Source organism: Scatophagus argus, chromosome 7, assembly GCF_020382885.2.
Source record: "Scatophagus argus isolate fScaArg1 chromosome 7, fScaArg1.pri, whole genome shotgun sequence".
NCBI lineage: Eukaryota > Metazoa > Chordata > Actinopteri > Scatophagidae > Scatophagus > Scatophagus argus.
In genome coordinates this window covers 10,459,315-10,473,610 of record NC_058499.1, presented here as the reverse complement: position 1 = coordinate 10,473,610, position 14,296 = coordinate 10,459,315, and the positions used below count along the sequence as shown (strand labels likewise).

General features: G+C 39.7%; 1 protein-coding gene across 1 annotated transcript; it reads left to right on the top strand.

Moving 5' to 3' along the window:
• The first annotated feature begins 274 nt into the window (after window positions 1-274).
• smad3b (SMAD family member 3b) lies at window positions 275-14,017 on the top strand. Its single transcript, XM_046393661.1, has 9 exons — window positions 275-828; window positions 7,542-7,735; window positions 7,844-7,978; window positions 8,533-8,607; window positions 8,705-8,755; window positions 9,994-10,206; window positions 10,324-10,461; window positions 10,606-10,750; window positions 12,218-14,017. The coding sequence occupies exons 1-9, from the start codon at window positions 626-628 to the stop codon at window positions 12,339-12,341; spliced, it is 1,278 nt and encodes a 425-aa protein (XP_046249617.1). The 5' UTR covers window positions 275-625; the 3' UTR covers window positions 12,342-14,017.
• The last annotated feature ends 279 nt before the right edge of the window (window positions 14,018-14,296 follow it).

Here is a 14,296-nt window from a genome sequence, read left to right as displayed (position 1 = left end):
AACATTTTTTCCATTTCTTGACACTTGAGTTTTACATATGACACTGATATGTCATTGATAATGACACGAGGATATATAATATTCTTTTTCAACATATATAATGTTCTTTTAAAACCCAGTAGAAAGTAGACAATTAGAGATAATGTTTTTTGTCATTACATTAGCAGCCTAGTTTATTGATTTACCCTGAAGTCTTAGCAGAGGCGGGGAATTGGAATGTCTTACATGTCTTTTTCTTGCGTAACAATGTTTAATTTAGTGGTAGTAGTGTAATGTGTAGGAAAATAGAGTTAGTCTACATGTGTCCTGCACACTCGCTTTGTACAGGTGGAGGACAGACCAGCTGACTGAGGAGCAGGAGGAGGGGCAGGCAGACAGGCCGGCTGGCGGGGTGGCTGCTCCACTCCGACAGACAGACAACTTGATCGAAGTGATCCTGCGACGCGAGCCACTGCTGCTGAGTCCCCGGCAGCGACCAGCCACTCGTCTGTCTGGGAGTTTAGCTAGCTAAGCTAACTAGCTGACTTGGTCGTTGTTATAGGAACGACAGGCTGTGCTGCTAGCAGTTCTGCGCGGCAGAATTAAACCAGAGTACTGCAATAAATCGTTTAAGCTGATATTTAAAATGTCTATATTACCGTTCACCCCTCCAATTGTGAAGAGGCTTCTTGGTTGGAAGAAGGGAGAGCAGAACGGGCAAGAGGAGAAATGGTGCGAAAAGGCTGTCAAAAGTCTTGTGAAGAAGTTGAAAAAGACGGGGCAGTTGGACGAGTTGGAAAAAGCCATCACAACACAGAATGTCAACACGAAATGCATAACCATACCCAGGTAACGACACAAACAGAGCTAACTAGCTGCCTTGTAGTTAGCTTAGCTGGCCGCCAAGCTAGGGCTGATGACAGCTAGCGTTAGCTAAGTAGAGCTTGCTACTTAGCTTGAACTAGCATTAGAAGCATAGCTGTGAACCTAGCGCTTTGTCAGTGAAGCAGTTTTTTCTGTCAACTTCTTAACGTAAACTCTGACAGGTTAGTTACCGGATTTATTGTTAAGGAGATAAACAGTTTGTTGTTATGCAGCAGGTTTTGATTGCATTGATAGTTTGCTTTAGATGGCATATTACATGCACTTGGGCTAACACTCGCTGATCAATGCAAACTTGACCTGCTTTTTAGCATAACTGTCTATTCATTTTCTTGTGTATACTGGTCCATTGTCTGTGCAATCAGACTGAAATATCGATACCTTGCAAATTGTTGTGAATTGCAGCAAAAACGTGGTGAGTCTCTGCGCGTCAACTCATACATTTAAGTCTGTTATGTCATTTTCCGTCGTTAATTTGCACAACGAGCAGACCACAGAAACCTGTAAGGACGCCTGCATGGATGTGACATAGAGGAGTAGGTAGCGTTTCTCAAATGCCGTAGCAAGTGGTAAAAAGTTTTATGCAAGTTTAACCTCCTGACATGGGAACTGTGGTGCTACATAAACAGGTATGTCCACAGGGGTGGTGTGGTGAAGCAGAGCTCTGACTCAGAGGATGTTTAGACTGCTGTGTGTGTACTCTTGGAAAGTTGGAGTTGGGACTCGGTTTGGGCTTACCGATATGGGATACCCATCTGTCTAAAACCAGTAACTCACTTTTCTGGCGTGAGGTAGAATGTTTTTGGCCTGATGCAGGACTTTGTATATAAACAGTTGTGTTGTCAGTGGTCTGAATGAGTCAACAAATGTCCATCAAATGTTTTCACTGGGTTGGATGTTGAAATATTGTGCCGTTGAATTTATTGGACTGGAGTGGACATTGTGTTCAGTCAGCAGTATCTCAATAAATCAGACCCTGTGAGCTTTGAATCCATCCATATTTCCATCTGTTGTCCTGGCCAAATGCAAAAGTGTAACCTTAAAGGTCCAGTGTGGAGGCCAGGGGTCATTAACTGCATCTGTGCAGAATTTTTCGAAACAAGTGGAGTCAAGGTCTCTATTAACCTGTATCCATATGAACAGACTTCTAAAAAAGAAAGAAAGTCACATTGTTACAGCAGCAAAGTGGATGGTGAAAAACAGAGGTATTCATCGATAAAAAAAAACAATTTACACAAGTAAAAACGTGGGAAGTCCATCATGATAACTCAAGAAGAAAATGTTCTCAGACCTAAACCATAGAGGCAATCAGTGGTCAGTACAAAAATGACACTTGAACAAATTATTGTGCTCTTATCTCACCAAAAAAAAAACCTCCACTTCAGGATCTCAGGAAACAAACAAAAGTTCTAGTCTGAGGACCAGTTGGCCAATGAAAATAAACTTCATGATGCTTCAAGCTTAGTGATTCTCCGACAGTTCTGCAGTTCCCTCTGTAGTCAGGCCACTGCGTTTCTCTCAGCTCCAGGAAAAGGTAATCCTGGGATCCAGGCAGTTTGATGGTGTGTCCACAGAGTAGACATAATGGAGCTGGAGAATAATCTGATTCTGTAGAATGAGTGAACTAAGATATACAGACTTTTTGGCTTGTTGCCTGGGGATGGTGCAGAACTTAGTGGTTTCTAGTGCTCTGGTTGCAGATTGCAACCAACTGAGTGCCCCTCGTCTCACCTCCTCCCTTGTTGTGGCCAGTAAAAATCTGAAAACATAAAAGGCCCTCTCTAGAGCCAATGCTGGGTTTGTCCTTTCGATGGGTTACAATAGAAGCATGGTGGTACAACACGACAGACTCTGTGGAAGAGGGCTCTTTCCCTCTGTAGATATAAAGGGTCATTCTAGGGTAATGAAAGCACAATTTTTCTTGTCATTAGGTATCAGTACACTAATAACAACATAATAGAGTAGTAAAGTCTTTCGTGGGACTTTATTTCAGAAAATGTATGAATGGTAGTTAATGGTATGAAACATTTTTTGATCCCATTTGAGTTGTGCTATGAATCAAACTTATACAGTATGATGATCTAAACATATGGTGAATTTAAAATATGATCGCAAGTCAAGCAAGTTGCAGTTTGTCATAAAAATAGCGAAGTACAGTTGATTTTTGTTTGAAACTGCACACTGAACTACAATGCTAGTTTCTCTCAATGTACATCAACAACACCAACATGACTGTCAAATTACTAAAATGGGAAAGGGGCTTAAAGTACTTTTCAAGCCAACTCAACAAGCACAACACTTGCCAAAGTTACACACACACACTCATGATGTACTGATAGTAGAGGCTGCTATGCAAGGTCACCAGTAGCTCCTGAATTGGGCAGCAGGAAAAAATTAGCAGTAGATGTACAGTAGAGATTACAGTGTGTCATTTAATAAATGCTGCAGCTTCCCAAAACCAAGAGGAGTCTTGTTTTTTGTTTGCCAAACTACCGGCAAAGTGAACACGTTTATACCTGAAGAATCAGCTTTGGCCCTGGGCGAAAACTCCCCTGTGCTTTCCAACTACATCTGGAAGCTGAGCAGGAAGCACTCTGTCTGCCATGCAGACATTGCTAAAAATGAAGCCCATTAAATTTTATTGTGAGCAAAAAAGAGGTTATTTTAATAAACACATTTTCTTCATTTTGAACCATTGCTAGTGTGACACAATTTTTACCATTCTTTTCTCTTTTTACCCTAAAATAACCCAAGCAGATACACATCATCGAAGGAGCTAGAATACACCCTTTAGTAATTTCTTTAATTGTTAAACCTTCAGAGCAGCGGTGGCCGATCTGGTCAGAAAATTAGATTACCGTCTATTTAATTGCAGTCATGATTGATAAACCAAAATACAGTCTTTTTCTCAAATTTAAAATAGTAGTCAGAAATAACCTGTGAATTTCACTGCTCCATTACAACACAGTATTGCTTATTAATGCTACTAGCTATAACCCTGGCGTTATTTACAGTTCCTCACCCAATGAAAAAATATATGAAGTAATTCATCCAATCTTAGCCATGTAGTTAGCTACGTCCCTCTGTTAGTATGGTCATGTAGCACAGATCTGCTTGTCACTGAGGTTTTGTAAAATGTGGAAACAGAAGTAATAAGACATTAAATACTGTCATCTCTATGACTGAGATGAATAGTACATTGTGGGTGCCTATCAGATTGCTTATCCCTCATTTGCAGCTGTTTATTTCTCAAAGAATATTTGATCGGGTGGCTTGTGAGCTTAATTGCTAATAAAAATGTGAGTCTCCCGTGATGGTGTTTTTAGAGGTCAAAGCGTGTTTGCTGAATCTCTTTCTCAGTCTTTGGGAATGTGCTCTAGGCTCTAGGGATTGCGTGGGCCACTGTTTGGAATATGGTTCATTCTTGGTGGGTCCAACGACTGTAGATTTACTCACTAACAGCTGTTTTGCTGTCAGCTGGGGATACAGAGATTCTGTACTACAGAAGGCTCACTTTGTGCTGTACTTTCATCACCTCCTGTCATGGGGGCTTGTAGAGAAGGGGCTGTCACCATTTAAGTAGAAATGCTTGCAAATCGAGTGGACTCAACCAAATAATAATGTACAAAAACATCTGCATTGTGTTAACTGAGAATAGATCAATTTACTTTGTCTCATGCATGTGTGTTTGAGCGACAGAGCACACTAATGTTTTTACTTGAAATAGTAATCTAAATTAAATGTTTTACCAGTGCTGTAATTGATTTCGACAGAATGAATTTCATTTAGCTTGGACCTTCTCTAACTGCCTATTTAATCTGTAGTTTACCGCTGGATAATTACTGGATATTTACAGAGTTGATAGTGGTGAATTAAACTGATGTTTTTCGTGGAAATGAGTAATGATTTTAGGCTTTATTTCAAAACATACAGCAGAGAGGTGACAAGGAACAATACTGCAATCACTGGTGTGGTATATGTCTTAATAGCTACCCCCAAAAATAGTGTTCTTACCATTCTTATGTTTCTTCATACGCAAGCACCTTGCAGTGCACACTAGTTAATGGTTTATCACAGGATAAGAGGAACTGCATTGTTGCTGAGATGTTCATGTACAGTTGTTTCTTGTGGTGGATAAGAGGATTGCCTGGGTCCAGTTGGGTGTCAGATTGGTCATTTTGTTAGGGTAGCAAAATGGGGAGACAGGAGACATAACCCAGGCCAATCTCTGCAGAGGCATGGGTATGCTGACCTCAACTGACCCAACAAACACATTGTCTGTGAAGGAAGCAGTGCTGGCGGAGGAGTCTGAAATAGTGTCTTTTGTGGTGATCACTGATGTAGTCTGAAAGCTTGCACTGAATTGTTTGAATAGCAGTCTGAGGCAGTGGTGGTCTATGTTTGGAAGGGGTTTCTAACTGTAAAGGTATCACACTGCTCAGACTTCACTGGAACTGTGTGGATGTCTCAGTTCCACTTAGCATTTTTGTTGGTCTGAGGGAAGGTTTTCTTTTCATAATCCTGGTGAAAAATTCCGTCAAGGCCAAAAGCCATTGTGCATTTAGACGTCAGGCTTTTGGCCTTCAGTTCATTGCTTGTTCGGGACTTGAAGTGAAGCTTTTTGTTGACGTTGCAGCCAGCAGAAAACTTCACTTTAAGTCCAGAATAAGCGATGTACTCTGTTAATAATAAAGATTTACATCTTATTTGATTCAGTCTACAAATCTCTGTCTCATTTAAATCTATATCACAGCTGTGACATGAACAGTTACTATTTCTTCTTCTTCTTCCTGCTATTAATCATGCTAAATAAACACGAGAGGTCATTTCCGTTGCCACAAACCTCATTCTCTTGAGATTAAAATAATACAACCCTAATGTTTCTTACACTTATTTAGATTTTGTTTCACATTAACATCAGCCTAGTGTAAACATATAGTTAACAGAAATTACAGTATTTGGTTTTGAGTCTGTGTGTTGCTTTTTTGGTCACCTTGAAACTATCACCAAGCTAGCAATAACTTGTTTTTCCTGAACCCCAAGTCCTCTGTGACATACTTTGCAGGAGGCCAAGCCATAGTAAAGAATGAGAACCATATGTTTCTTGTCTGACAGCTCAACAATGAGCTGAACCATTGTTGCGTCAACTGGAAAAAAGCCATCACCTCAGTGGATTCTGTGAGAAGAGAGATCCAGGATCTATACACATAAAATACAGTTCATATGAGAAAATAGGCCCTATTGTTTTAAGTGCATTGTGCAAGTGCATTTAAGGCGTGCTCAACTCCCCTTTGCTATGTAAACAGCACATAATCTGGCTGCAAAGTAAGGTGTAAGCCACAAATGGGTTGTATTTAGACTCTTAATTAATCACAGGTGTGTTTTGGGCATAACATGAATTAAACCGATCAGAGTGTCATCTCGCATTCCCTTTAAAAGCCAGGTGTGCCTGCATCTGGCACATTGTAATTTCAACGGAGGCACTTGTCTTCACTGAGAAACAGGTAAGTTGTCCTTGGCCTTGAATCCTCTGCCTCCGCTGTCCATCAAACCTTCTGTCCCATCAACAACTCCAATTATGCTTTGACGCATGAGACACAGCAGCTTAAGTTCATTGATTATCCTGTTAAAATCTCTTGATACACAGACATGATCGATCAGGATCTAATGTTATTGTTCTGTGTTCTTCTGCACATCCAAACAGTCACACATAGCTTCATACAGTGAAATGATTTGAAGTAAACCAGCTGTCCCATAATAAACCCTGAGCTGCATCGGTGCTATTGAGAAGTTAAAGTTAAATAAGTTAAAGTTAAATTCTGTTTCCTCTGGATTGTAAAGCCATCTATGTAGTTGCCTACGTCTGAATAAGGCATACTTTTTATAGGTAAAAATACTGTGGAATTTAGACTTCAAACCCAGTTTTTGTTGGTCAATGTCACAATCCTTTATTGCTGGTTAAAGATAGCAGTAGACCAACAATGTGCCTGACCACACCTCATTTGAAGACCAACGCACAGATGGGCACAAGTACATTTGATACTTACACAATGAGGCCGTTGGGCGTGAAAATAACTGCAACAACTATTTCCTGTGCTATGCTGTGCACAGCTTTGTGCCAGGCATAAGATGGAGCCCATCTCTAATGTCATGCGTATATCAAACAGCTGTCTTTTTATACAGGCACTGCAATTTTAGCTACTTCGTAAATGGAGTGTATCACGTTATATTTGACAAATACCCTTTGGCCATATGCGATTTATAGTAAACAACTTTTGATCATGACTGCTAACACCCATTTCTAGACTTTGTAGGTTGCCTGTTGCTTGTATTGTGAAATGATTATTTGGCATTTAATGTCTGCATTTTATGGTGGTTCAGGGTGGACTGCTGGGGTTTCACCAACCTGTGCTGCTGTGTGGGAAGGGCTGTCTTTCATATTTGCAGTATTTTAATGTGGTAATTTAAAAAACAAACATTGTGTAAAGCGGTAAAGGGGAAAAAAAAAGTATCTTGAAGTGGAGTGAAGACGTTAGCCAAATGCTGTTTGTCTTTTAGACCCTCTGTGATTAATGATCTGTTCGGAACCAGGAAATATATGAATGGTTGGGCACAGAGCAAGGCAAAAATTCTACTTAATCTGCATGTACCGCTACAGTCTTTTTGCTGGTGTCTTTCAGATCTTTAGATGGGCGTCTCCAGGTCTCCCACAGAAAAGGTCTTCCCCATGTTATCTACTGTCGCTTGTGGCGCTGGCCAGACCTGCAGTCCCACCATGAGCTGAGGGCTGTCGACCACTGTGAATTTGCCTTCCACACCAAGAAGGATGAAGTGTGTGTCAACCCCTACCACTACCAGAGGGTGGAGACACCAAGTGAGTGCAGTTAATTGTTACATGATCCAAATTACTGTATTTAAAGTAATGCTTTTTCAATAAAGTATACAGAACTGGTCCTTAATGACTGTATCTATGTGTCTCCAGTCTTGCCTCCTGTACTAGTGCCACGACATACAGATATCCCCACAGAGTTTCCACCGTTGGATGACTATAGCCCATCCATCCCTGAGAACACCAACTTCCCCTCTGGCATTGAGCCCCAGAGTAACTATATTCCTGGTGAGAAAAACAGCACCATTATTTCTGTGCACAGAACATAAAAGTCCATAAACTCTTATTCTCATGATTGATCATGATTATTTACTTACTCTGTATCTGCCGTAACCCTGCACTGTGCCTGTATTTTCCTGTTGTGAAGAAATACAGTCGTCTGTTGAGTCTCATTGTCAGGCCATAAAATTCTAGCGTTTTGGGTTGCTGACCGATTGATTGGTCAGCAATTATTATTGGACAATATTGGTTCTAAATAGTGTGAATGAGTGAAAGGTCAATCGAAAGAGTACATACAAACACAGATGAAGACAGAAAACAGTTTCTCTATGCACTAGTAAAATGCCATAGCTTACTACAGCACTTGAAAGGCAAAAGTCCTGTTGTCTCCTAGCCAGGAAACTGAGTTGAAAATCTTTCATAGTAAATGCTTGTTGCGTTGATATTTTCTGCTTCTAATATTAGAAAATTGCCTAAAGTTTGCAAAAACAGAACAAAAAGTCATTCATAAAGTCACAAAAATTTGTTTCTGCTTAATCTTTGTCTGTTTGTGTATGTTGCAGAAACTCCCCCACCAGGGTATCTGAGTGAGGATGGTGAGACGAATGATCACCAGCTCAACCACAGCATGGACACAGGTGAGTCACATGACATTATGCACAATTCGAGTGCATACTGTTCTAATTATGCCTTATCCACATCATGAACCAGTCCTCCATTACTGCTCTATTTCAGGTTCACCCAGCCTGTCGCCCAATCCTGTGTCACCCGCAAACAGTAATCTTGGTAAGCAAAACCAAAGGGTTTAGCTCTACTTGAATACTAAAAATTTCAAACAAATCATTTGTTATGTGCACTTATCTGGTTGGTAGTGATCACATCAGATATGGTATAATTACCGACAAACTGGTATATATATATATATATACGCTATAAATATGCTTTTCTCTTTTACATATCGATTGAAGTGGTTTTTGCCTTTTTTGAAAAGAGTTTGTGAAGGAGATTCTACCATTGTTTTGCTTTGCTTCTTTTTTGAAGTTTACTGCTGGTTGGAGCTGTGCTTTGTATAACATAGTGTATTTGTTCCACACCAGTTAAAGGAAACACAATTAGTGAAACCCACCTAGTGAATATTTCCACACACTGAGATTTTGGATTCTTCAATAAAATGGTAAATGGTAATGGACATATAATGCTCTGTATAATTAATAGGGAGAGACTTTTAAGTTTAATATTGAGTTATTTTTGATGATTGTGTACTGTTGCTTTAAGAGAGCGCATCCCAGCACATTTAGTTACAGTTACTGTCATTAATGTTGAGGGCATCCTGATGGCTCAGCTGACTGAGGCACATACTGCATACCATGTATGTACCAGCTCTAGGCACCTTTTAATCTGGATTATCCTGCAGCAGTGGACCCATCACTACCTTATTGTACCCTATGACCCAGTGATTGTTCAAAAACAAATCAGTTAACCAAAAATAGCTAATGTCTTGGTGATGGTGCTGTTCATATAATGTGCACAGATCAGATTAAAGAGCATGTATGTGTGAGAGAGAGAGACAGATGAGCAATATTAAAGAGCAGTGGACTACATCTGGGAGTCTTAGCCTCAGGGCAGTAACAGAGTATGTATGGTATGAATGGAGTCTTTGTTTGTAGTTGGTACTCAAGTGTGCAAAAGAAACTTCAAGGTAATGCAATAATAATAATATCCGGTTGCCAGGCTATTCTATCTATGTGGAAAGCCACCAGGAGGTCATTGTTTAAAAAAAAAAAAAAACACGTCATGTCTTGGCCATTCCTGACTGTGGCCATGAAGGTCGTGGGAAAGAACTCTTTAAGAGAAATCAAAGGGAAACTTTATCAGCAGTGTCCATCTTCACAGTCAAATGTTTATTTCTCCACAAAGTAGTTTACCTGTTCTCATGAGCTTCATTATTCTTTTCTATGGACCTAACTGGAGTTTGTATGTTTGTTAATGTCTCTCCATCTAACCCCCACCCTCTGCTCACACAGACTTACAACCTGTGACATACTGCGAGTCTGCTTTCTGGTGCTCTATCTCCTACTATGAGCTGAACCAGCGTGTAGGAGAGACCTTTCATGCCTCCCAGCCCTCCCTCACAGTAGATGGATTCACAGACCCATCCAACTCTGAACGTTTCTGTCTGGGCTTGCTGTCCAACGTCAACCGCAATTCAGCAGTAGAGCTCACACGCAGACACATAGGTACTCATTTTATTTCACAGGGACCACATAAGTTTTGATCTAATCTGCCTTTTATATTTGCGCTTCATCAGCAGTTAGCTGTCAGCTGATGGAAAATCTCCTCTTTTCCTTTTCCAGGACGGGGCGTGAGGCTGTACTACATTGGGGGAGAGGTGTTTGCAGAGTGTCTCAGTGACAGTGCCATCTTTGTCCAGAGTCCAAACTGCAACCAGCGCTATGGATGGCATCCTGCCACTGTCTGTAAAATACCTCCAGGTTAGCATGAGAGGATACATGCAATCAAAGGAAGCAGTCGGAAGCAAAATGACCAGAGCACAACTGTGCTCCCATTGACACAGACATTTTTTATTTATTCATTTTTTTGCTAATAAACCTAATATTGCATGTTGATTTTTGCAGGCTGCAACTTGAAGATCTTCAACAACCAGGAGTTTGCTGCTCTGCTTGCCCAGTCAGTCAACCAGGGCTTTGAGGCAGTCTACCAACTCACCAGGATGTGCACCATTCGCATGAGTTTTGTCAAGGGCTGGGGAGCTGAATACAGGTAAATAAAGTAAATAAATACATTTAAAATAAATTAATATCCATAATACAATTATATGAATTAATTGCATTTGTTTTGGACATTTACATGCAATTGACTCAACATGTGTTTTATATGTATAATTTTGAAAATTAAAGATGATGAAGGGTGTAAGGGATGGGAGAAATCAACAAGATAGATAGATAGATAGATAGATAGATAGATAGATAGATACTTTATTGATCCCAAGGGAAATTCAAGTTCAATAAGTTCATGTTCAAATGATTAAGTGTCTATGTAAGTTGCTAAGACTATATAATGTAGTTTACTAATGCCATATTAGAACAATTAAAAATTAGCATCTAAGTTAAAAGTATTTATTTTTAAAATTTAGTATTTGCAGTTCTGCCAATAATGTCAGCATACAGAATCTGAGCAGCAGGTTCTAGACTTAAAGTAACCTTCAAATGACAGTGAATTACAGCCCCCTTCTGTCACTTTTTTTTTCTCTCATATGGGGCTATGCACTTGGATCAACATAGGGTGGATCTTGAGGGAGGCTGTCAGGTCTGAGTAATCCTCAGATTGTGGGAGGGGAGCTGGGAATTTAAGAAGGTCTGAAGTAGGCCCTCTGTTAACCTGCCTGTCACTGCTCAGGGCTCCTCTTGGTAGTGGACATCATTCTGCTGACACAGCAGCACATCGAGCCATTTAAAGCCAGGATAGGCACACAGTGTGCCTTTCCCTTCTCATTTCTCGTTTCATGTGTCAAAAGCCCATCCATAGTTAAGTGTTCTATTGCCTGTTCTTATTCATGTTGTCCAAGAAGGAGTAAAGTACCTGCTTTAACACACAAGCCATATGCTGCTGTCTTTGTCCAAGCTTATTTAAAGTTACCAGTAAACAAAGTTCCAAGGGTTCATCACTCACACATTTAGGACACAGATGTTTTATCAGGTCAGAACATAGAGAGAAAAGGTGAGAAGGTTCAGGGTAATTAGATTAAATTTTGGGGTTGAAAAAAAGTGTTGTGCACAGATGGCAACAGACTTGGAACAGAAAAAAGAGGGTGATGGGGGAGGGTTGCAGCTTTGAGTCGGCAAGAGAGGGTTGAGTAACGGAGAAAGAATTCAGGGGACATGGAATGGGAGGTGAACACATTTCAGACACCCTTTGCAAGGGGGATTCCCACTGGACTGTGAGTGACGCGTGTTAAATTTCTGGCACCAAACACCTTGGAGAAAAAACATCTCCGATAGAAACTTGAATGACTTCAAAAATAGCCTGTCGACTTGTCCTCAAGAGTTGGTGCCACTTCCTTAGTGGAAGTGGCAATAAGAAGAAAAATTACTGAGTAGAGTGTCTCTTCGTACCGACTATATTGAAGTTACATTAGCAATGTCTGTGATTTTAAATGTGACACTGTCTTGTAATATGCTATCAGTGATGACAAACTGTGTTGCCTGTCTCCTTCTCTGTACCCTGCAGACGTCAGACAGTGACCAGCACCCCCTGCTGGATAGAGTTGCATCTCAATGGCCCTTTGCAGTGGCTGGATAAGGTCCTTACACAGATGGGCTCTCCTAGCATCCATTGCTCCAGTGTGTCATAGGAGCAGCACATGATTTGCATCCACACACTTAAACCCAAACCACATGGGAAAACTCAGTCTCAGTGATAATAAGGAAAGAAATGCCGTCAATCAAATCAACAGATCACTCTCCTCCCTCATAACATTTCACCTCACATTTATAGCACTTTCCTTAGTACCATTTAGTGTCTCCATTTGATGGTAATTTTAGGACTTGTACATTTTATTTCTGTGTGTTCATTGGCAGCCACAGGGTATTTGCAATAGGTTTTTAAAAGAGTAATCACAATTTCTTCATCATTCATTCAGTCCAGAGATTCAAGTTTATATCTATGCTTTTTTTTTTTTTCCTTTACTTTTTTAAATGAAGGAGTTTGAAATGTATGTCTCAGAAGTTGAAGTTATGGTACAGTTTCAGCTCTGTCACCTTTTACATGTTTCAAAACATTTTTGATTCTATGAATTAGCTAAAATTATGAATATGCTATCATCACTGGTGTTTCAGTGTCCCAGCACCACTCTTTGTAATCACTGGCCTGGGATTATTTATCAACTTAACCATGAATTGACATGAAAAATGTAATGAATAGTAGTAGTGATTAAATAGAGTATATTTAATGAATATTTTAAGTACAAGGTACTTTTCCCATATTGATTTATCTGTATTATTAAAAGTGTCAATTATCTGATTGATCATGTAATTGGTATTTTATCTATTTTAAACAAAATATAGACATTAGCGCCATTGTTTCTTGAAAAGAGCCCTTGTATGAAAACTATTTTGCTCAGTGAAAGAGACATTTTATAAGTTATTTTTGCATACTGTCCTGCATGGGAATATATTTTTTTTAATGCTTCAATATAATTGTACATAAATATTTATAGCTTGTGAATTCTTTTAGTCATGCATTGCTTGAAACATTGGACCCAACTGACCTCCAGCATGAGTAGATTCACAAAAGACTTTAAATGACCCAAAACTTGGCCTGCTTAAAATCAGCATTTTAACATGGGTCAACTGGTTTTCAAGTGTTACACATAGGATTACTGTACCAGTTGTTACTGTTAGTACTTAATAGGGACAGAGTATGAAATACATTACAAGGGATCTTGGTGAACTGGTTGAATTTGTGTGACTTCAGTGTGAAGGGTACTCCGTAGCAGCTTCTATGGCTGTGATTCATCTGGTGGCCCACAGAGTAAATGCAGGTCTTTTCATGTATTACCAACTGTTAGCCAATAGTACACTATGCTCCTCGTGGGGAAATGATGCACTTCCAACTTACTGTGTTGATCAGTGTAAAGCTTTAGTTCTAGTGGTAGTTTGCTCGTCCAGTAAATACTGTATATTACATGTACATTGCTACACTATAAAGCATGTGGAATATGCTCGCTGTCTTTGGTCATTGTCTATGAAGCCGCCATGTTTATCCTGCACTTCAAGTACAGAAGTTTGAGTTACCATGTAACCTATTTAACAGTTACATGGTGCTAAACTGAAGAACCATGAGCTACAGTGCATAAGGTAGTTAGTCGATCTGTATCAGTACTTGTGTTCCTTAATATTCTTAGTTGGTGGTTTTCCGTTCCAAGTCTTATGTACATGATTTTTCATGTAGCCTAATATTTGTTCTCAAATGACCATTGTTTTGTTATCTGTGAAAATTTAATAAATTGCAACTGAGTAAATATTTTAATTATGGCTTATTAATCAAAAATTGAAATCCATCTACATGAATGCACTCCAAAATGTCCTGTAGTAAATGCCACCCTGATAAAACTGTCTTACATGATGTGTGTGGTGGTATTTTGTTGGATATAATATTATAAGTGGCAAATACAAAGAAAAAATATAATACTGTCCACTACAGTACCATGACTGCCCTGAACATTAGCATACAGGTGTTCTATTTTTCTGCTATGCATATTTTTCTTTGCATGGGAAGAGTTGTATGTAACCAAGCAGTGCAACAGTC